The sequence below is a fragment of the Trichoderma evansii genome (genome assembly GCF_050947405.1).
Source record: "Trichoderma evansii strain SZMC 28006 chromosome Unknown GGI43scaffold_28, whole genome shotgun sequence".
In the NCBI taxonomy this organism is placed as follows: Eukaryota; Fungi; Ascomycota; class Sordariomycetes; order Hypocreales; family Hypocreaceae; genus Trichoderma; species Trichoderma evansii.
The window spans coordinates 317,144-336,305 of record NW_028145178.1 but is presented as its reverse complement, the minus strand read 5'-3'; the positions used below and the strand labels follow the sequence as shown (position 1 = coordinate 336,305).

Here is a 19,162-nt window from a genome sequence, read left to right as displayed (position 1 = left end):
TTGTTCCAAGCGGTATGGCGGTGCGAAATGAAGTGACAAGCGGGAAAAGATGAGAATCGATCAATGTCAAAATTCAGCTGCCAAAGCACCGCAAAAAGAAGAGATCACAGATAGTTTCATGCAACTACTGCATAAAATTGATCATATATTGTTTTAGGCAGTGTATTTTCCAACTGCTCTTAACACTCACCAGTTTAGCGCTTCACGCTTCTCAAGGTACGACGCTTATCCTCACAATCAATACGCTCTCTATGCATGCAAAAGGCCAAATGCTTTCCCCATGTGATCCCACGGTAATTCAAGGCTCTATAGACTAGTGGTATTTAGTGTCATTTCATCGTAATCTTTGTGACACATCATATCGAATATAGCTGCTTGAACGCCTTGGTTTGCACGGTTCCGATCTTCCGAATCATTCCTATGCATAGCTACTACAGATACGAAATACGAACACCAAAAATATAGCATTGCATAATAGTAAGGGACTTAGTGCAAAATAGGGTAGTATTGCTACGGAGGATTACATGCATGCGATCTTGTGAATGCTACGCTCGTCTGCCTGAGCGCCTCCGTATACATATGTATCACCAAAACCACCAGATGAGTCCAGTTATAGTAGGCACTATAACAAGAATAAGAGTCGCCACTATATACCGCGTTTCTTTATTTGGTAACAGTTTAAGATCTTCTGTTTGTGCGTGCACTTCGTATGGCGGAGGCGGGGAGGGTTCCTCGGTGGGAAGAGTTAAATATGTGTGTTTCTGCGAAGTCATTATAATTACTGAATTTGCTGCTGAATACAGTATTGATAGAGTTACATCAAGAAGCTTAAAGTGATTTGGAGGCTATGACGGAGCGACTCCGTAATTGAAAGTGTCGAGACGCATTTGACCGGGGACATGTAGCGTGTTTATACCACCACAGACGATAAAGAGGGAGGGCGGAATCATGCTGTTGGTCATGGTACTGCCTCAAGGGAGAAATCGGAAGAGGGCGTTCGCCACTTCTCACGAGTGTTGTCTAAGGTGTTTCATCTCAAATGGCGTATAGGTTCAACTCAGGCTACATATGTTCTTGAAGTTTGGCCGTTTTTACGCGCCCATGAGGCGGTAACAAGCCATACGTTATGCTATTCCATTGTTATGCTTTATTTTGAGCCAGGCTTCTCCATCTTGATGAAGAAATTGTCTCCCAGCAGCAGCAGTGCTACTCCGCACTCGCCTCGATCCTGTGGATTTGCGGAGTAGAGAGGACCCAAGTCATTAGCTCGCATACCAGGCAGCTGTCTAGTGCCAATTCAGCTACGGAGGCTGTTCTTCCGCTACACCAAGTCACTAAAGAAAACAAGCCAAGGTAGCACGAGCTGCTCTCGGGTAAAAGAGGGGCGAGCGTGGGGTTCGGCTGCTTGGACGAAGTAGGGATTTAGGGTCACTATTGAGAGCATGAGCCGATGAGTTTACATAACTTAGCAAGAGCTAAAGGCTTGTCGAAGCCGCGTATGGAGTAGATGGCTTGAGAGTTCAGGGTCTAGTATAGGATTTTGAATATAGCCTAATACGCATTAACCGTCTGGATAAATATTCCAACAACGCCTCGTTCGACTTATGGCGGCGCTGACCTATCCCTTGCAGCTTAGACGGCTCAAAGTCCCTGGATTACAGTTTTGGCGCTCCAATGATCGTTGGTGCGGAAACTTGTACGAGCTAGTCATGCCTGCTGACTGGCGACTGCTCCAACATGATGGCTCGCCGATTTGTATAAGGATTTCGCGATTTCTCCAAACTTGGAACCTGGAGGCTTCACATCGAAACTGTCTCTGATCTTGCCAGAGAGTGATCTTTGACTGGTGACGACAATTCAATCACCCTGCTGTCACAATGGCAGAAACAAATATCACAAAGGTGGCAGCTACCCACCTTGAGGATACACTTGGTGAAGGCGCCATAGTCGATGCCAAGCATGCGTCTGACGAAGAGCACAACCAAACTCTGCTTGAGGCTCTCAAAAGCAACCGCAAGGCTGTCTTTTGGTCTATGCTTATCTCAATGAGCATTATTATGGAGGGCTACGATACAATCTTGATGGGTAACTTTTTCGGCTATCCTGAGTTTAAGAAGAAGTACGGCCAAGACTATGGAGGCGACATTGGGTTCCAAGTCTCAGCACCGTGGCAGTCTGGCTTGAATATGGGAAGTACTGTGGGTGCTATTTTCGGTAAGACAATCAATATCCCCTATAGCCTTTCGTGCCGCTAATAGCCAAGTCGAACTTCAGGCGGCATCTTGAACGGTTATCTTGTGTCAGTATTAGGTTACCGCTATGTTATGATTGGAGCTCTGTTCTTCATGAACGCTTTCATTTTCATAGTATTTTTCGCCAACTCCGCTGCTGTATTGTTGGTAGGCCAAATTCTCTGCGGTCTATCATGGGGTGTCTTCGCCGTCGCCAGCCCATCATATGCGTCAGAGGTTTGCCCTACAAACCTACGAGGTTACCTTACAACTTACGTAAACTTGTGCTGGGCAATTGGCCAGTTTATCGCAGCAGGTGTACTCGAGGGCCTGATTAACCGCCAAGATCAGTGGGCTTATCGCATCCCTTTTGCCATTCAGTGGATCTGGCCCGTTCCTCTTATGATCGTCTGTTTCTTTGCGCCAGAGAGTCCGTGGTTCCTTGTGCGTAAGGACCGTGTGGACGACGCGAAACAAAGTCTACGACGCCTAGGAGGAAACAAAACCGAAGACCAGATCAACGGCCAACTCGCCATGATGGTACACACTGTCAATATTGAAGCAGCGCAAGCTAAGGAAAGCAAATCCTATGTGGAGTGTTTCAAGGGCACCGATCTCCGCCGAACAGAAATTTGCTGCGTTGCCTTCTTCGGTCAGATTCTTTCTGGAAGTTCATTTGCTTACTCACCAAGTTACTTTTTCACTACAGCTGGCATGAGCGCCGACCACGCGTACCAGCTGAATCTGGGAGGCACAGCCATCGCGTTTCTTGGAACAGTATTTTCTTGGTTCTTGATAACCCATTTCGGCCGCAGAACACTCTATGTGTCTGGCCAAGGAATTCTCTGCACTATCCTTTTTGTTATCGGCATCATTAATGCTGCAACCTCCGCCAAGAACGCGATATGGGCAGAAGCTGCACTATGCATCTTATGGCTCCTCGTATATGCTTTAACAGTAGGCCCGTTGGCTTATGCGATTGTGTCTGAAACGTCGTCCATCAGATTGCGTCCACTTACGGTTTCACTGGCTAGAACGGCGTATCAGATCGTAAATATTGTATCCCAGGTAAGCTGCTTTTAATATCACCTTTTTGCGAGTATCCTATGTATACGTGGGCACGAATTACTTACTATTTACAGGTTCTTGAGCCCTATTTCATGAACCCGACTGCTTGGAATGCGTCTGGAAAGACTGGATTTTTTTGGGGTGGCACTGCTCTCCTCACTTTCATATGGGCTTATTTCCGACTACCTGAGACAAAGGGACGGACGTACGAAGAACTTGACATTTTATTTGCAAGGAAGATTTCGGCTCGCAAATTTGCGTCAGAGAACGTTGATGCATATGAGACACACGTTGAGACCGAGGTAACAGAAAAGAGCTAAAGATATTTCGACTCATTTAACAGTTATTCTAGGGCTCCTCTCCATGTGAAGAGGCATTGGCAGAAAATCTAAAGCGTTGTATCTTTTTTAACTTTCATTAATTATAGTAAATCATTATGTTATTTCGAAACATAAGCGGACAGTAATAAATCTACGTGATTGGTACCAGGAAATTTGGCGTCATCGAACGTGAATTGCTGGGGAAAGACACTTCACGCTGACTCTTAAATCATAAAAAAAAGTTTAATTGGTCGACAAAATAGCGATATTCTTTATAATAGTAATCTATTTATATACATTATTGTTCACTTATACGCTTCCTTGAAGTTTGGTATGAAAATGATTGCCTTCCGAGGCTGTAGTTATATCAATCTAGTGCAAAACGGGAAACACCTCCTTGAACGCCTCCGTCTTTGCAATATTTGACCACCACTCTTTAATGTTCGAACCAATTTTGAAATCAGGCACCGTTTTTTGAATCAAGCGTTCCAATGGTCCAAAGTCCTGCACATCTGCAACTGGAGTATCTGCCCCCATCATGGCGTGTGCGAACCATGGAACAGTGTTATAGTCTGCCTCACTGACCCGCGAACCAGCTGCATATGGTAGTGCAATCAAGCTGTCGAATTTGTTAAGGCCTGCGGCCAGAGTGCGATACATCTCTTCCGTCATCTTATAGAAATCCTCGTGGGTGGATCCAACATCAGCCCGATATAACGATGTCACAGACAGATTTTCAGCTGTCTTGGAAATATAAAATGGGTGAGTGGGCTGTGCGACGAGCTCTTTGTCTAGGCGAGTCTGACGACCTTCAAGGAAGGCATTCCAGGCGCTAGCTTTCTTGTATGCCATTTCATCCGCATCTCGTGCCTGAAATAGAATTAGGTTGGTGCTCATCGATGGCGAGTGGATGAGATCAAGGATTTCTTTCGACCGAGCTGCATCTTCAGGTGCAAGAGACTTTGTTCCCCGAGCATCAATCCATCGTAGGATATCGGCACTTTCGGTGAGGGGTTTGGGGAGAGAAGGGGCAGTGAGAGAAGGCACTGTCCCATTGGGATTAATTGTGATATATTCGGGAGCGAAGTTGTCGCCGTTTGCTAAGTGAATGTTAGGGTGGATTTTAAAAGCAAAATGAAAAAGCCCTTAGACCTACAAAGACTAATATCATTTACATCGTAATCTATGTCTTTCTTGAGACCTTTCTCAGCCAGCGCCAAATGCATGACGCCTACCCATTGCGATTCAACGGACGTGTAGATAGTAAACTATATAAGATTATATGTTAGCATGATGCCATATGCACTTGAGCCATTTAAGCTTTACCTTCTCCGCCATTTTGAAGAGATGGTTTAATTGTTTGTTAGATTAGAACTGAATTGAGAATCGAGTAAGATGCTTGATGAAGTGGGATGCTAGTGAGCTAATTGAGAATATAGATTGAGAATATAGCCTCTTATTTATGGAAATCTGCCTTGCCAGTCGCGCTATTGAATGATGGAATCAGAGGCGAACGAAAAAGGCAAAACATGGAATCAGGCTTTGTAAATCTGGTATCACCACGATTGTAGAACAGCTTACTACTGAGCATAACACAGGAAAGTCTCCTAGGGCAATTTTGTGCGCGACTAGGCAAGGAATGATACCTTAGCTAAGATAGCCTCATTATTCGTAACGCATTACTTTCTATGTATTGAAAACTATAATACAACCAACTATGCTATGTGTGGCTAGGCTAACCTGCCCTTTGGAATCTAAAGCTGGTGAAACAAGTAGAGGCTGCTTTATAGCCCACCATTCTCCGCCCGAAAAAGTGCTACTGTGCGCGCATCATTGCCTGTGGGCTACCTAACCATTATACTACCACGCTATGACACTGTGGCTTTTGTTAATCCGTCTTACAATAGTATCTATACCCGTTTTTGGAATATTCACTTGGCGGCTATAGAAGCTCTTCTCACTGCGAAAGATTTACAGCCGCGTTTCTATTTCTTGTATTCGGAAAAATATCCTCGAGTATATCGTTAGAAGCTGCAAACTTCAAGCAACATGCTAGGAGTGAGCTGTCAACGACGTACCCTTAACGTCGCCGTATTGCATCATCATATGGCTCATTGTAGAAGGAGCCTGGATAAAAACGGTCATCTGCAATATCCTTAACGGGAATAGGAAGTGTTAAAACAGCTGAACAGATTCCATACCATGAGAAATCTAGAGTGAATGTTAGAATCGTAAACGTGAAATGTATAAGCACATCTAATGATAATATAAGCACCATCTACAAGAGCTGATCGGTGCGTATATATGTGTATAATTCGACCGCTGTGTGCTCGGATTTTGCCCGGCCTCTGCCTTTCTCTTGTCCGGCTTGCCCGCATGGAGCAGTTAGTTAGCGCTGTAAAATAATGATGCCAAATAAGCGAGCAGTGGGCTCTGATCGCCCAGCTAGCTCTACAAGTACGCCCGTAATAACTGTTGCTCTCTAATTGAGCTGCTCGTAAGATGAATTGCGTCAATACTAGGTTTGCGGAGCTAGGGAATCCCCCCTCCTAATTTTTGAGATCCGCTAAGCAGTGATACCCTTATTTGCGCCGATCTATCATTATGTACATGCACTGCACTAGGCCACTGGTCCCGAGAGAGATTCTATTTTCTTCCACTCCGTACTCTGCAAACTATTGCGAACGTTACTGTTAATCGCTGAGGGGCTACTCTTTATAGTTGGCGCGAGGTTAATACTCGACGAGCGCCAATGTTAGGAACATGTGGTTGATACTCATACAAGTGCACTACCTAAAAAGCTGAGCTGTTATTCTTCAAGTTTAGGATGAGTGTTGGAGCTAGTCCCAGTCGATTTTATGCATCCTGTCTCTATTTTTATACTATTTTCACCTGTGTGAAGCGGCTATTTCTGTTGCATCAGCGATTTTCTGGTGAAAACTGCTTTCGTCAAATAATTGTACAACAGCCAGCCCATGTGTAAAATGTATCATTCTTTCGATTCGCATCATTTATTTCCTTTGATGTTAGATGTATTTCAGCCTTGTTGAAATGACAACGGCTCTGTCGTAAAATAATTCCACCCATTCATCGTTGGCTTTAGGTTATATATTAAAGCCTATATGGATCAATGAGTCGATATGCTTTCCGATGCCACTGAGATAGTTATACACAGGCAAATGTTCCTTTCAAAGAGGAGTAGCGGTGGCTGATAATTTAAATGGAGATTATAGCTGATGCCCTTACTCACAACGAAACTCTCAGACGTTTTAGACCATCATTAATACAGTGCTGCATGAGAACGAGTGCTTAGCCGACCCAGCAAAGCAAAATGCCCTGAAACAGTGGCTCCAGCATGAGGCTGTACGTTCTGAGTAAGCGCTAGTACATGCTAAGAGGTCAACTCAGCGAAATAATGGAAGCATGAATCGCGTCTATACATAAATACAGTCCGATTGCTTTAGTGTGCTTAGCGCAGCTATTATAAAATCCAGGACTATTATTTCAACTATATCGCTCATTCGCCAATGCATTTCATGAGTAAAAAAGTATTTAATGGAGATAGTTAACTGAAGTAATCGGTGCCTTTTATAAGGTCTCAACATTCACTTAATCGGTGGATGCTCCCGCCTATGGGGAAAAACAGACTTGGGCAATTTATTGGGATCAGACTCTGGAACAGAATGACAAATTATTTTTATTATTGTATATATCTCTCTGGCCTCAAATAATAAACTAGTCACTTAAAATTTGTGCATATTTTCTTAAAGATTAATGTATTGCCTGCAGTCATGCTTGCGGTAAAGCGGCTCTGCTAAGCTTTTTTGACAAGATCTTGAAAAGAAGCGAATAATCATCTCACGTTTGGGCTAATATAGGACATGTCCTAGATGTCCACGGTTTGTATCGAATTGGTCAAGGTACGTATTTGACCTTGTGCTGGATTAATACATTGTCAATCCACCTCTGCTTCTGTATATGCAATTCCCTTTTTCTTTTTCTTTTCTTTAAAACAAATGTACTTGGCAAACACATTGTGTAGCCTGGCAGCACTGAGAAACAAATATAACATGACAATCACAAAGATTACAGCACATGTACGTGGATATCATACTAAAGACGAAGGAAGAAGTGATGGGAGATTAATGGACCATTAGGACTAATGGCATAACCATTGAAACAGATGATGAGAGTTCCCACCTATCGTCGTCTAAACTTTTCAACTGGAACTGACCTCCTGCTTCAGCCTAATAATCTTCTGAACACAAGGCCTTTGAGCTATCTTTGTGTGCCACTTATACCAATTAGGAAATAACTGCTGCCTGCCTTGAGCAGTCCCAGCCTCCGTATCTCCTTGAAGGACAAAATCTAACATGAGATCCCATGGGATGAAAGCTAGATCCGCTAAAGTGCATTTATCACCAACGAGATATTCTTTTCCTTCCAGCTCGTCATCAACGGTCCGAAGGGTCCTCTTCACGAGATGTTGGAAATGGGCAACTCCATCCATATTGCCCTTACCCTTCATTTGAAGTGACTAAGCATAGTTTAGTCATGCGGGATGTAGCAAATAGAAATAGAAATAAGAAGAAGAAGAAGAAGAAGAAGAAGAAGAAGTACTAACCTGAGCATAAAATGGAGCTTGCGTACTACTCTGAAAACCGAGATATTTATCAACAAGGTACTTGTCTTGCTCTGTGCTGGTAGCGAAAATGCGGTTGTTATCATAATAATCAACCAAATAGTGGTTAATAACATTAGATTCCGTTAGAATTATGCCTGGATGTAATTATGTTGGTATTTCATTCTTGAACACGAGAACACATCCTTCTATACTAACCAGTTACGGGATCGTGAATGAGCGGGACGCGCCCTGCAGCGTTCTTCTTGAGAAAATCTGGATGTTCCACTCCTCCTTTTTCACTGCCAAAATCTAAATATTTTACCGTAAACGGAATACCCAGTTCCTCGAAGACAATAGCATTCTTCCAAGGGTTAGGGCCAACCTCTGCGTATGTGTCAGCGCATCCCCCCATTCAGCATTCAGGTATGCTTTAACCATACTATGAGACCAAAATTCGATTGGTTGGCTCATATTCTCAATCAGCGATATATTGTTGGATGCTTCTGGCACCTTCTCTCCCTTGTTTCAAGCGCTGAGACAAAGACTCCGTAGGTTGACAGCGGTAGCACTAATGCAGACAATAGCTGAATAGATAGGTATGTATCTGAAGGATCAGTATATCCATTTTGCCCGTACTGTCTATCGCCTATCTTTAAATAATTTTTCAGAGACCAATAGTCAAATTTTAACTGCTAGCACTGGTGGGAATGCTATTACTCTGTTCAGCAATGACTCGCCGTTTTTAAGGCGTCATCACGCACTGTCAACATCCACAGCAACACTACTTAACGAAGTGTTCCAGAGCAACACGAGGCGAGCTGCAAATTCTCACAACAACAGTTAGAAAAAATATATTCCAAAGTTCTACTCCATTAATTTAATGTTGAATTAGTTGCAATATGCGTGATGAAATATCTTTTCGCTTTGTGGCGAAACTCAGGCTGCATAACGCTAGTAGCGCAAGCACTTTCCTACTGGATTCGGATTTATTAACCTCTCGCCCTACCACAATGGTGATTGATTGTACTAACCCAAATAATGAATCGTCCAAAAAGATGTTGGAATTGTCGAGGTATGTCAGTGACTTCTTTAAACGAGAATTTCACAACAGGACGATAACACGAGGCGATAGCTCGCAAGAAGCCGTGTGACAGACAAGTTCCATCCTGCGGGAGCTGTAAAAGCCGTGGGGAAATTTGTGCAGGATATAGCATTCTTTTGTCCTGGCCAAAAGAACCTGGCAGCCGGAGAGCCTTTTTTTGTGTCCCTAAAGTTCAACTGCCAATCCACGGTCGACCACTATACTTTATCGACTTCGGAAATCGGGACATAGAGTTGGCAATGAGACTGCGAGATCCTGATTGGAGCAGTAGGCCAGCAAATATGAAATGAAAAGTTGAGAGGACCTTCAGAATTAATATTGGCTAGAAACTTGTCAAAATCATTTCGCTCACGAGGTGGCCCTGCCACGTATACCGGAGACAATATCATCTCAATTTTTAGCTCAATCCGCCTATTTGATACCGGAAGGTGCGTTCCATCCGTTTTTCTCTACATATATGATAGCAAGTTGAACTAAACCATGGTAGGCTGCGATGAAGTTGCAATCATTCCAATGACGTTTGGAAACGATGTACTCGATGTTCAGCAGCTATTGGCAAAGATGATTGCAAATAGCACAAAATCGTCTGCCATTGCTCTTCGTCACGCTTTACTAGCATTATCTTTCCAATTCTTTGTCATATCTACAAAGGCTATACAGCATCAAAATCAGGCAATACAATATTTGCAAACAGCCATTGATAGATCTCTGCCATGGGAGAAAGATGAGGCTTTACAATCAATTGCAGCCAGTATGCTGCTAAGTGTCTACGAAGTATGTTCGCTTTTATGACTCCTTCTGTTCTTTTCTTTCCTAATCTCCATCTATAACTCGCATTTTACCGAAGTATCGAATGTACAAGCAAGCTTACCGCTTACTCCTAAATTTAGATGGAAAATGGCGAATCTCCTCTTCGCTGGGCTATATTTTTTAGCGGCACCAAAAGAATCGTAGACACGATTTATATTCCAGGTAAGGCTTACGAGGGAGATTCAGCCATCATGATGGACTGGATCTTTTACTATTATACCATGTGTAAATTTAGTGTTCTTCATTGGCTTCGAAAAGACGAACAGCAAACATGGATAGCGAGACAGAGGAAAATCATGTCCAAGCCTCCCCACTCAGCTTCGCAGCATACTGCAAGTAGCGGCATTATCCCCTTCCCTTTCCAATTTTTCATTACAAATAAAAAAACGGAAAGGAAAAATCCCTCAAGCTAACTGTCTCATGCAGATTCTGCCATCATGGGGATGTTCGCTCGAACTATTAGATATTCTACACGAGATTTTTGATAACGTCTTTGATCGCGACTCTGAACAGCACAAGTCACCAGAGCACAATGCCCGCCTAAAAGTTCTTGAACAGCGATTGCATCATCTCACCCAATGCGAACAGTCTGACATTTCAAGAGTGGACCGATCGCCATCATATAACACTCAAATCGCGGAATTTTACCGCCTTGCCGCGCTTCTTTACATTCAACGAGTAGCCCGTAGCAATTCCCGAGATACCCCTCATGTTATTAATCTTGTGGCCAAGGCATACAGGGTGTTGGAGCTAATGGCGAGGTGCGATCGTCCTTGGCCCCTTTTTGTTATAGCACTCGAAGCATCGACAGAAGATGAGCGTCGGCTGGTGCTAGTCACAATAGAGACGCTACTGGAGCGCAAACCCCTCCGTAAATGGACGATGCTACGGACTATGATACAACAGGCTTGGGCGCAGAGCGATCTGGGGAAAACCAACAGTTTGGACGCTTTGTTGTTATACCAGTCCGTGATAAATGCTCAGCGTATACCCCCCATGTTTATCTAAGTCAAATTACGCCGAGATGCGGAGACGCTAACAAATAACTGAAAATTTATTATGAATCACATTAATAGTCAAAATCAGTTAGTTTATTGAAGAACAGTTAGAAAAATGCTACCAAAGTGCGTCACGATGAACCAACTTGAGTTGATGCGATAGCTTCGTATGAGATAAACATAGTTATTTTATGAAGAGCTGAATTCTTATTTCGTTTGAAGTTTTGCTCTGTAATCTACAGTCCTTTTTATCAACAATAGATTCTGGCCAGGACATGCCACAATACTTCTCATAGACTCTTTACCCCTAAAACTATCTATTTCTCACGTTCTCTACAGTGACGTATGCGAAATTATACTAACACGGCAATGCTAAATTCAACCTTCAAAGCGTTTGTTAATAATTCCTCCCCGAGAAGTATTTTACATACCACATTCTGGAGACGCTAGTATCTGTTATGTTTGAATTCTGCTATGCGTCTTTAGACTTCCGCGGCTTCGTAAATGACTGACGCAGGTTTCTTGAAACATTGCAAATCGTAACAAATTGTGTCTCTTAAGTGGCCAGTGCTGCTTACAGCTACAGAATAAATTTTTATGTATACAGTGTTGCTATACGCAGCAATAGTAGTCATGCATTTCCGTTAATCGCGTCGCAAAAACTTGCTTATATTGTAAGCTCTGCTCCGCTTTTCCTCTCCGAACAAATAGTATTTCGTTGTCAAGTCTAAGCGCTTGTCTGCATCACAATATCGAGGCATATTCCTTTATCCAGCATTGGTGTGGAGGCATAAGGTGGCGTTGGCGTTGGCGTTGGCGTGGATCGGGTGACATATTGTAGTATTAGTGAAATGATAGATGGGGTATATTTCGGAGGACGCCATAAGCTGGCTCTGGGACGATGTACCAGCGAATTGAGACCAGTCCCGACAGTTTCAAGCTGCTCATCCTCAACCTGTATACAAAAAATAAACGGATGCCTGACAAAATCGGGTCGCCAGCATTCAGGCCCTATATTTGAAAGTCAGGCTAGACAAGGGTACACCTCTTTCATGAATCTTGCATTGCATAGGATCAAAGGGGAAATGATAATGGTACAATCCTCTTGAGTAAGGTTAATCGAAACTGATGAGTGATAATGTCAGGCTAAGATGAATCACCGAAGAGTTGGATATATATGAGAAAGGAGGAAAGAAGAAATTTATTCATTACTAAGATCAAACTTAGCCGATGACGCATACGAGGATATGCATTCTCAGGACTCAAGCGCCTAATCCTTCCGGCATGCTTCTATTTTATCACTGGAACTTGAACGTGATGTTTTGTGTTGCACTAATATTTATTATACTGAGGCAGAGAAAGAATAGAATAAGCCATGACAGTTTATATTATGTATTTAAGTTACACGCCATATCTTCCTTTCCCTCACCAAAAAGCTCCATAACAATAATCAGATCATCTTAACCAGCTTGGAAACGCAAAATTGACTGTGTTTATTGCATTAATATCGCCTGTGATACTGGAAACATTATCCGAAGGAAAATCTGCAATATTCGGAAACGTATCCGTAAGCTGGGGCCATTCAACGCTACAAGGGGCTGGTTGATCCAACCAACTCAGGCCGTTAATGTCCAGCTGGTTTTGTAATTGTATCGTGTCCCGCCATATCCTCAAGTACTGCACAGGGGTCACACCAACGGCTTTCTTAAACACTCTGTGAAAATACCATTTCGATACTTTGGCTTGCCTCGCCATCTGACTCAAGCTGAGCTGACAAGAACCTTCATTGTTGAGTGCTTTTCTTTCCCACTCTTGTAAAAATTCGCGAATTTTCAGCACAGCCATTTCCTCTGGCATAAAACCTTCTACCTGTGGTTTACAGCGCTTACAAGCTCTAAACCCTGCGGCTTCTGCCTGCTGTGCTGTTGCGTAGAACGAAACATTGCAGCGGCGAGGGTGCCTGGATTTGCAAACCGGCCTGCAAAATACTTTTGTGCTTTTGACTGCGTATACAAATAGTCTGTCGGAATTAACGTCTCGATCTTGCACTGCCTGCCAGCGAGAGTCGTCATTTTCGAAAAGCGTTTTAAAGGAGGTGAGCGGGAGAGCGCGGTAGTCGAAATCCATACTTGCGATAGTCCAACAGATATTGATTGGAGATTCAGAAAACCGAGAAAGAAAGTGTTAGTGCTTTCAGGCTTTCTACAATAAACGTAATTGTGCAAAGATGAGCTTTTAACGGAGACTGACGGATGTTGGCTCTTCTTATAACGTTCGATTAACTTTAGAACAAACCCCCGTAACTCCAGCCGAGCCGGACTACCTACATGTTCCAACCACGTAGAACCAGGCTAGTGACTGACGTAACATAGTTTAGGTACACACTAACAAATAGGGCTGTCAGCGGCGGAAATAATTATAGAGGTTAGGACCTAAACAGCTGGGCGCAGCCGTTACATGCGTATCTCGTTTGCATATTCAGACTAGAGGGACGCTTGTTTGCCCACATATTTCTTTTTCCAGGCCAATTGTGAGGACGAGAAAGTCATTTTAAAAGTTCCGTATGGTAATACTGTAATCGGAGCGTCTACGTTACTTTTTTCGAGTCATAGTACCGTAACGATCCACCACATATGGTTGGGAAATGGATTGGAGCAATAGATATGCTGGACAAGTGTATATCTGAAGGATTCGAAGAAAAACATGAAGTTGTATTGAAAAACTATTGAGCAGGCCTCAACAGAAGTAAAGTGAGCAGGGTTATCTTCCTGTCTGACTTTCATAACATTGAAATCTTCAGCTTATGGGCACTATATGCTTCCAAATTTACCGAGACCTCCTTTCGGGTGCTATCATATCACCTGGTTAGCATAGCCCCTACTTTATTGCTTTCTTACTTGCCATTATTTTTAATGAGGAATACAGAAGTTAGATAAATCTACAGCTCGGCAATAGGGCAGCTGGAGCCAAGTCGGTGCACCCTTAGTACCCCCCAGGTATGCCTTATTCCTCGAGGTCAGCTGCAATAGCTTAGCGAAGTGCTAGTCTTATTTTTAGCCAGATTTTTAAGTTTTAAAAGAAAAATGAGTTGTGAAAGAAAGTAAATGGAAATGGAAAATATCTGCTTGTGAAGGAAAAATTAGTGTTGTTTCTTTAACTAGCGAGTAGCTGCTATAAGTCTTTGAGTATTGCATCATCACAGGGAACGTCTTACTTTTTCCGTACCACTAAAATCCGAAAGGTTTCTGCTTTATAATATTTTTATTTTTTTATTTTTTGGTTAGAAAGCCAGTCAGAATTAAGTGTATGGAAACAACAACTACTGCGACATGCTAAAGTCTGCCGCCAACCATCCAAATTATAAACCTGAAACCCATTTTATCTAAACTAAGTTATGTTTTTCAATTTTCAGGGGGAAATTAATATAATTAGGCAAACACTTGGCTCCGTATGTCACGATTGGCCTTGTATCTAGATTTACAGGCGAGTAATACAATATTGAGACTAGACTGAAATAAAATCCGAGATATGTAAATTCCTAAAGTATGTACTTGAATAGACGCAAAGATGCATCAAAATGGCTATATACAATGAACAGGAGGTTTTTCTTTTTGGCTTCTCATTCCCGAGTCTGCTACTTGTAGTTCTTAATTGAACACCAAGTGCTTTACTCACACTGTGACCACCATTCACTCGTGGCCACGCACTTGTACGGTGATATACACTGAGTTGGCCCTGTGTAGCCCTCACCACCACACTATTCTATATATTAGACAAAATAATCATTAACACATTTCAGGGTAAAACTTACTTGTCCCCATTGAGGAACGGTACCAGAGCCTGGGGGAGGAGTTTGGCTGCTTCCTGGTGGGGAGGAAGCCGAAGTCGAAGTCGGAACCGGTGGAAGCGAGGCAGTAACAGGTCCAGAAGAGCAAGGAGAGCCGGTCAACAGGATGTTCTTGGCTTCTTGAGCATAGTTACAGCCATTGTTAACGTTGGAGTCAGAAAATCCAGCTGACCACATCATAATTCCGCCAAAATTAGAATTGCCTTTTGTCTCTGCGACGATCGAAGCCAGTTGCTGCGGCGTAGCATAGTAGACTGAGCCAGTAGGGGACCCATTAGCCGCTAAAGTGCTCGCTTTTTTTCGAAGATAGTCAGTATAAACAAATTCTAAATATATAATTCACCAAAGAAATGAAGATTAAACCAACCCGGTACACCTGAAAGTTGTTAGAACGAGGGAAATTGTAGCCAGCACATGAAGGATCACTCACCAACAAAAAGTTTAGCTCCCTTAGAAGGAGTTGTTGCAATGAATGATGTCCAGTTGTTGTAGTTGAAAGGAGCTCCACCGTTGATACCTAAGCTGCAAGGTACTGTGTAGTTGTTGTTGTTGTAGAACTGAATCCAGAGGTAGTCAAACTGAACACCCTGGATGATAACGCCCATGTTTGGTTCTCTATTGTTCCACCGTTCTTGTTAGCAAACCGTAATCACCTGTCTAACTGTCAATTCCGGTAAGACTCAACGGGATGGGGCACTGGGGCGCGCCAGTAATGACATATTGGTGGCTGGGATCGCTGGCAAAGTTGGATCGCAGAGTTTGGAAGAAATTGACGAAGTTCTGGTTAAATCCAGCGTTGTCCTCAAGATCGAGATCGAATCCATCCATAATGTTGTTACCAAAAGGCCTATACTGAGTGAGTAACTGTTTTGGATACTTGCAGATGAGATTGGTATATACCTGGTGACACCACTTCCACCGCCATATGCGTTCCAAATGTATTGACCGGCTGCTGAGGCCTCTGCTGCCGTTGTGAAGCTAGAGAAAGCCGCAGCTCCACCAATGGACAAGATTATTTTCACGCCAGCGTTCTTGCATGTCGTGATAGCCGCTGTTAGGGCATCGCAATTCTGGGGCTCACCTGAGCTGGTGACACCACACTACAAATTGTCAACATATGTATTCCGTAGAGCTAGTAAAGAATAGAGAGAACAAACAGATTGACCAAATGAGCCTCCCATGGCCGTGGCGCCATTTCCCCACTGCCAGAGGGACGAGAGGACAATAACATCAATGTCACTGGTAGCTGTACAGTACGCAGAAAGATCGTTATTTTCAATAGTCCCACCGCCGTTCTGGCCCCAGTAGACGACGTTGAGGGCACCTGGCGCCTGTCGACGTCTAAGAGAGGGAGCGGCCGAGGCAAGGCTGGCCAAGAGGCCTAGGCCAGAGAGAGTCTTCTGAAAGAGCATATTTTTAGAATGTTATGTACGCAAACGATGTAATATATACGCGGAAGATGAAGTATATCCGGAAGGAAAGGACCGATCCGTCTAGGACCTGGAGAAACCTGATGGGAATGTAAAAGTAGCGAAGAATCTCTTGGCTCCGACAGAAAAGGATCGACAGAAGGAATTTTGAGATGTATTTAAACATCAACTCAAACGCCATTAAGAAACCCAGACAAACGCTGACTCCCTGCAGCCTGCCCCAATACACCCTCATTCCGCATTCGCGCCTACATTTTCTGATGCCTAATCTGAAAGAAACATCCAATCCGGGAAGGGGACGTTACATGATGGCCTCAATCGTGTGGATAGCTGCCCGCTAGAGCTAGATGAAGGATCAAGTGACGGACCGTCAGTTAATGGTACAGAATGAAGAGCCGACGCAGGTTCTCAATGAAGAATCGACGAGAAAGGCGATTGGCTGCAACCTGGCCACTGGATCTCGCGTTCCTGGATTACTGCTACACAGCTCGGTAATTCGGCTGCCGTGGGAACCATGTCTAGGCTCAATCAGGTAGTTCTAGGATCGCGAGGTGTTTGAGCCCACGCTCCTTTTGTAAGGTAGAAGCTGCAACCGCGCAACGACCCGTCTTTGGTCTCACGCTTAGAGGGTCCGTTGATACTGTTCCCGTGAGCGCGTAGGCTCAGTGCTTAAGCCGTTATCAGTAGCTGTCTGCACCCATTCCTTTTTAATTCTCTCGCTCCACGTGCGTGCACACAACAGCTGCGGCAGTCATTTGGTCTGGGGTTGCACCCCGGCGTCACAAGCAGCCCTAAAGAAGCAAACTACTCCATACGTTTGTCTTTCTTTGAACGCTTGTGCTACCACACCCGTCTAATGTTGCGCTGGGCTGACGATGTGGTCACTGCGCAGAGTGGTTAAGAAACCAAATCTGGGGTACTTTGCGTTGGGTATAGAAACGCCTCAAGTTACATGGACTTTTAGCGTGGAGCGATACACATAACATTTTTTTTCCTGGCCCAACCTCCTAATCAACCTTGGCCTGGGGACAAAGTTAGCAGTACTACATGTCGGCAGCAAATAACAGCTGATACTTCAGCCATCTACAAGGCATATTGAACGAATCAGATCTGATGATTGTAAGCAAATCTGACACTGTGATTGGTTATTTCCAGCATGCTTTAATCTCTAATCCTATCTGAGTGCTCTTTTACTATACTTGGCCCTATCCAAAACAGCGCCAACGGGGGCGCCTAGATATCCACTAGGAAGGCCCGAATCGTAGTTAGCATAGCATTGTAATTAGACTGAGCTCTGCGACACGGTTAACACGGCACCGATGATGACCTGTAATACAGAAACAGGAATACATTCACTATGCTGCGTATTTTATGTTTTCAGCGAAACCTCATCTTTCTAAGAAGTATAACGGCAGCTCTTCAATGGCATTGAAGGTCACGTAACAACAAAAGTTGGATGTGATGTTAGTGGCGGCAAGTGAAGCAAGTTGCTGCCCAGGACCCTTGCAAGAAAACCCCACGGAGATATGGATGGCTTGGGCTCTCATTGGCAGCCGTTTACTTGCACTATCGGGGTAAAGTCTTGGTGCTGGGGCTCTTGCCCAACCGCGATATTATCCGCCCCAGGGTCGAGGTTTTTGCCTTGCGATGTTACATGGCATCGCCAAGCCAAGATGCAGATAACAGCCAGAGCCGCCAGTGTATTGAGCAGTAATATTAACAACTGGTTAGTAATCAACATTATTATTGTCAGTGTCATATGTGACGCAACTCATGTATCTTCCACATAAATTACGGCATCCCACAACCACACGATCGTTCCATCGTCAGCTGTCCCAGCATTTTGGGATGGTGGCATGTGCTCTGCAGCGAATGCTAAATTAAGCCCATCAGAATTAAGGACACCATCCATGCAGAGTATCAATATTCATTCAAACTCTTATGTGGGGGCCAGCTACCATGCGCCTAATGACGTGTACTAGGTAGGTAGATGTTGCCCATGTAGTATTCTGTAGTAGTTTTCCATTATCTGGGCCATGACGGAGTACAGAACGATGTAACTTATGAATGCCATTCGGCATTTGCATCCCCTGCAAAAAGATAAAAAAAAATTCTTTGCCTAAGTTAGAAGGACAAAGTTGAAGATGTGAGAAAACTCATTTCACTTTCTTGAGGGAGCGTGAGTTATTGGATATTGCTGAAGTAACTCGGGCTCATCCGCGTAATACATAGTTGCTCAGGATTTCAGCCAGTGAGGTAGAAACTACGTCAAGATCCGGAGAAAAGGCATCAACAGGCATAAAGGAGTAAAGTCTAAGACATTTAGTTTTAGGTATCTTAAGATTTACTTTTACGTTGACAGCAGCGAGGGAAACGCTGTATGTACATGGAGAGAGGCCAGCAATTGCCTAGAGTCCGGCTTACTCAGTAAACTAGCTTTAAGCAGGAAGCTGCTTCAGCACTCAGCTTAGGAGACGAAAGTCCATAAAGTCCGAAATAAACCAACTTCCATATACATATAGGCAGGAAATTTAGTGGGAGTCACCCTACCATAAGCAGAGATATATTGCTTCAGAGCAGCCCGGCTGTAACAACAAAGGGAAGCAACTTGCCTAATTTGAATTCAAGCCCAATTACCAATTTTGCAGCCGCACAGCAACAAGTAGGATAAGCCGATGATTTAAAGACTTCCCTTGTCGCCAAATCTATAATTTTTTTAACAATTTTGTATG

The 19,162-nt window shown here is 43.7% G+C and overlaps 6 protein-coding genes across 6 annotated transcripts; 2 read left to right on the top strand and 4 right to left on the bottom strand.

The window, feature by feature from the left end:
• Positions 1–1,457: 1,457 nt before the first annotated feature.
• GGI43DRAFT_226806 (general substrate transporter) lies at positions 1,458–3,936 on the top strand. Its single transcript, XM_083200454.1, has 3 exons — positions 1,458–2,214; positions 2,275–3,299; positions 3,374–3,936. Exons 1-3 carry the CDS (start codon positions 1,878–1,880, stop codon positions 3,617–3,619), a joined length of 1,608 nt encoding a protein of 535 aa, XP_083056240.1. The 5' UTR covers positions 1,458–1,877; the 3' UTR covers positions 3,620–3,936.
• Positions 3,916–5,106, bottom strand: GGI43DRAFT_416602 (glutathione S-transferase family protein). Its single transcript, XM_083207317.1, has 3 exons — positions 4,946–5,106; positions 4,776–4,887; positions 3,916–4,719 (listed from the first exon to the last, which is right to left on the bottom strand). Exons 1-3 carry the CDS (start codon positions 4,955–4,957, stop codon positions 3,992–3,994), a joined length of 852 nt encoding a protein of 283 aa, XP_083056239.1. The 5' UTR covers positions 4,958–5,106; the 3' UTR covers positions 3,916–3,991.
• A 2,732-nt stretch (positions 5,107–7,838) lies between these two features.
• GGI43DRAFT_430887 (glutathione S-transferase family protein) lies at positions 7,839–8,714 on the bottom strand (the record flags this gene model as incomplete). The annotated part of the gene is made up of 4 exons (XM_083209340.1): positions 7,839–8,156; positions 8,244–8,398; positions 8,460–8,627; positions 8,684–8,714. The coding sequence occupies 4 exons, from the start codon at positions 8,712–8,714 to the stop codon at positions 7,839–7,841; spliced, it is 672 nt and encodes a 223-aa protein (XP_083056238.1).
• Positions 8,715–9,281: 567 nt separating this feature from the next.
• On the top strand, positions 9,282–11,195 carry GGI43DRAFT_430885 (transcription factor domain-containing protein; the record flags this gene model as incomplete). Its single annotated transcript, XM_083209339.1, has 4 exons — positions 9,282–9,315; positions 9,833–10,119; positions 10,236–10,491; positions 10,550–11,195. The coding sequence occupies 4 exons, from the start codon at positions 9,282–9,284 to the stop codon at positions 11,161–11,163; spliced, it is 1,191 nt and encodes a 396-aa protein (XP_083056237.1). The 3' UTR covers positions 11,164–11,195.
• Positions 11,196–12,608: 1,413 nt separating this feature from the next.
• Positions 12,609–13,280, bottom strand: GGI43DRAFT_430882 (metal binding domain of Ada domain-containing protein; the record flags this gene model as incomplete). The annotated part of the gene is made up of 1 exon (XM_083209338.1): positions 12,609–13,280. One exon carries the CDS (start codon positions 13,278–13,280, stop codon positions 12,609–12,611), a length of 672 nt encoding a protein of 223 aa, XP_083056236.1.
• A 1,528-nt stretch (positions 13,281–14,808) lies between these two features.
• Positions 14,809–16,594, bottom strand: GGI43DRAFT_226766 (glycoside hydrolase family 18 protein). The gene is made up of 7 exons (XM_083200453.1): positions 16,158–16,594; positions 15,901–16,100; positions 15,686–15,847; positions 15,431–15,615; positions 15,368–15,376; positions 14,965–15,293; positions 14,809–14,910 (listed from the first exon to the last, which is right to left on the bottom strand). The coding sequence occupies exons 1-7, from the start codon at positions 16,410–16,412 to the stop codon at positions 14,821–14,823; spliced, it is 1,230 nt and encodes a 409-aa protein (XP_083056235.1). The 5' UTR covers positions 16,413–16,594; the 3' UTR covers positions 14,809–14,820.
• Between the last annotated feature and the right edge of the window lie 2,568 nt (positions 16,595–19,162).

Excerpts from the sequence above, each read along its gene's own strand:
- GGI43DRAFT_416602 (XM_083207317.1), bottom strand. Across the intron at positions 4,720-4,775 it reads TGTAAATGATATTAGTCTTT|CAAACGGCGACAACTTCGCT; the intron begins GTAGGTCTAAGG and ends ACATTCACTTAG.
- GGI43DRAFT_226766 (XM_083200453.1), bottom strand. The coding sequence starts at position 16,412 with ATGCTCTTTCAGAAGACTCTCTCTGGCCTAGGCCTCTTGGCCAGCCTT. Across the intron at positions 16,101-16,157 it reads GAGGCTCATTTGGTCAATCT|TGTGGTGTCACCAGCTCAGG; the intron begins GTTTGTTCTCTC and ends GACAATTTGTAG. Across the intron at positions 15,616-15,685 it reads GCGCCCCAGTGCCCCATCCC|AGAACCAAACATGGGCGTTA; the intron begins GTTGAGTCTTAC and ends GTGGAACAATAG.
- GGI43DRAFT_226806 (XM_083200454.1), top strand. The coding sequence starts at position 1,878 with ATGGCAGAAACAAATATCACAAAGGTGGCAGCTACCCACCTTGAGGAT. Across the intron at positions 2,215-2,274 it reads TACTGTGGGTGCTATTTTCG|GCGGCATCTTGAACGGTTAT; the intron begins GTAAGACAATCA and ends GTCGAACTTCAG. Across the intron at positions 3,300-3,373 it reads TCGTAAATATTGTATCCCAG|GTTCTTGAGCCCTATTTCAT; the intron begins GTAAGCTGCTTT and ends TACTATTTACAG.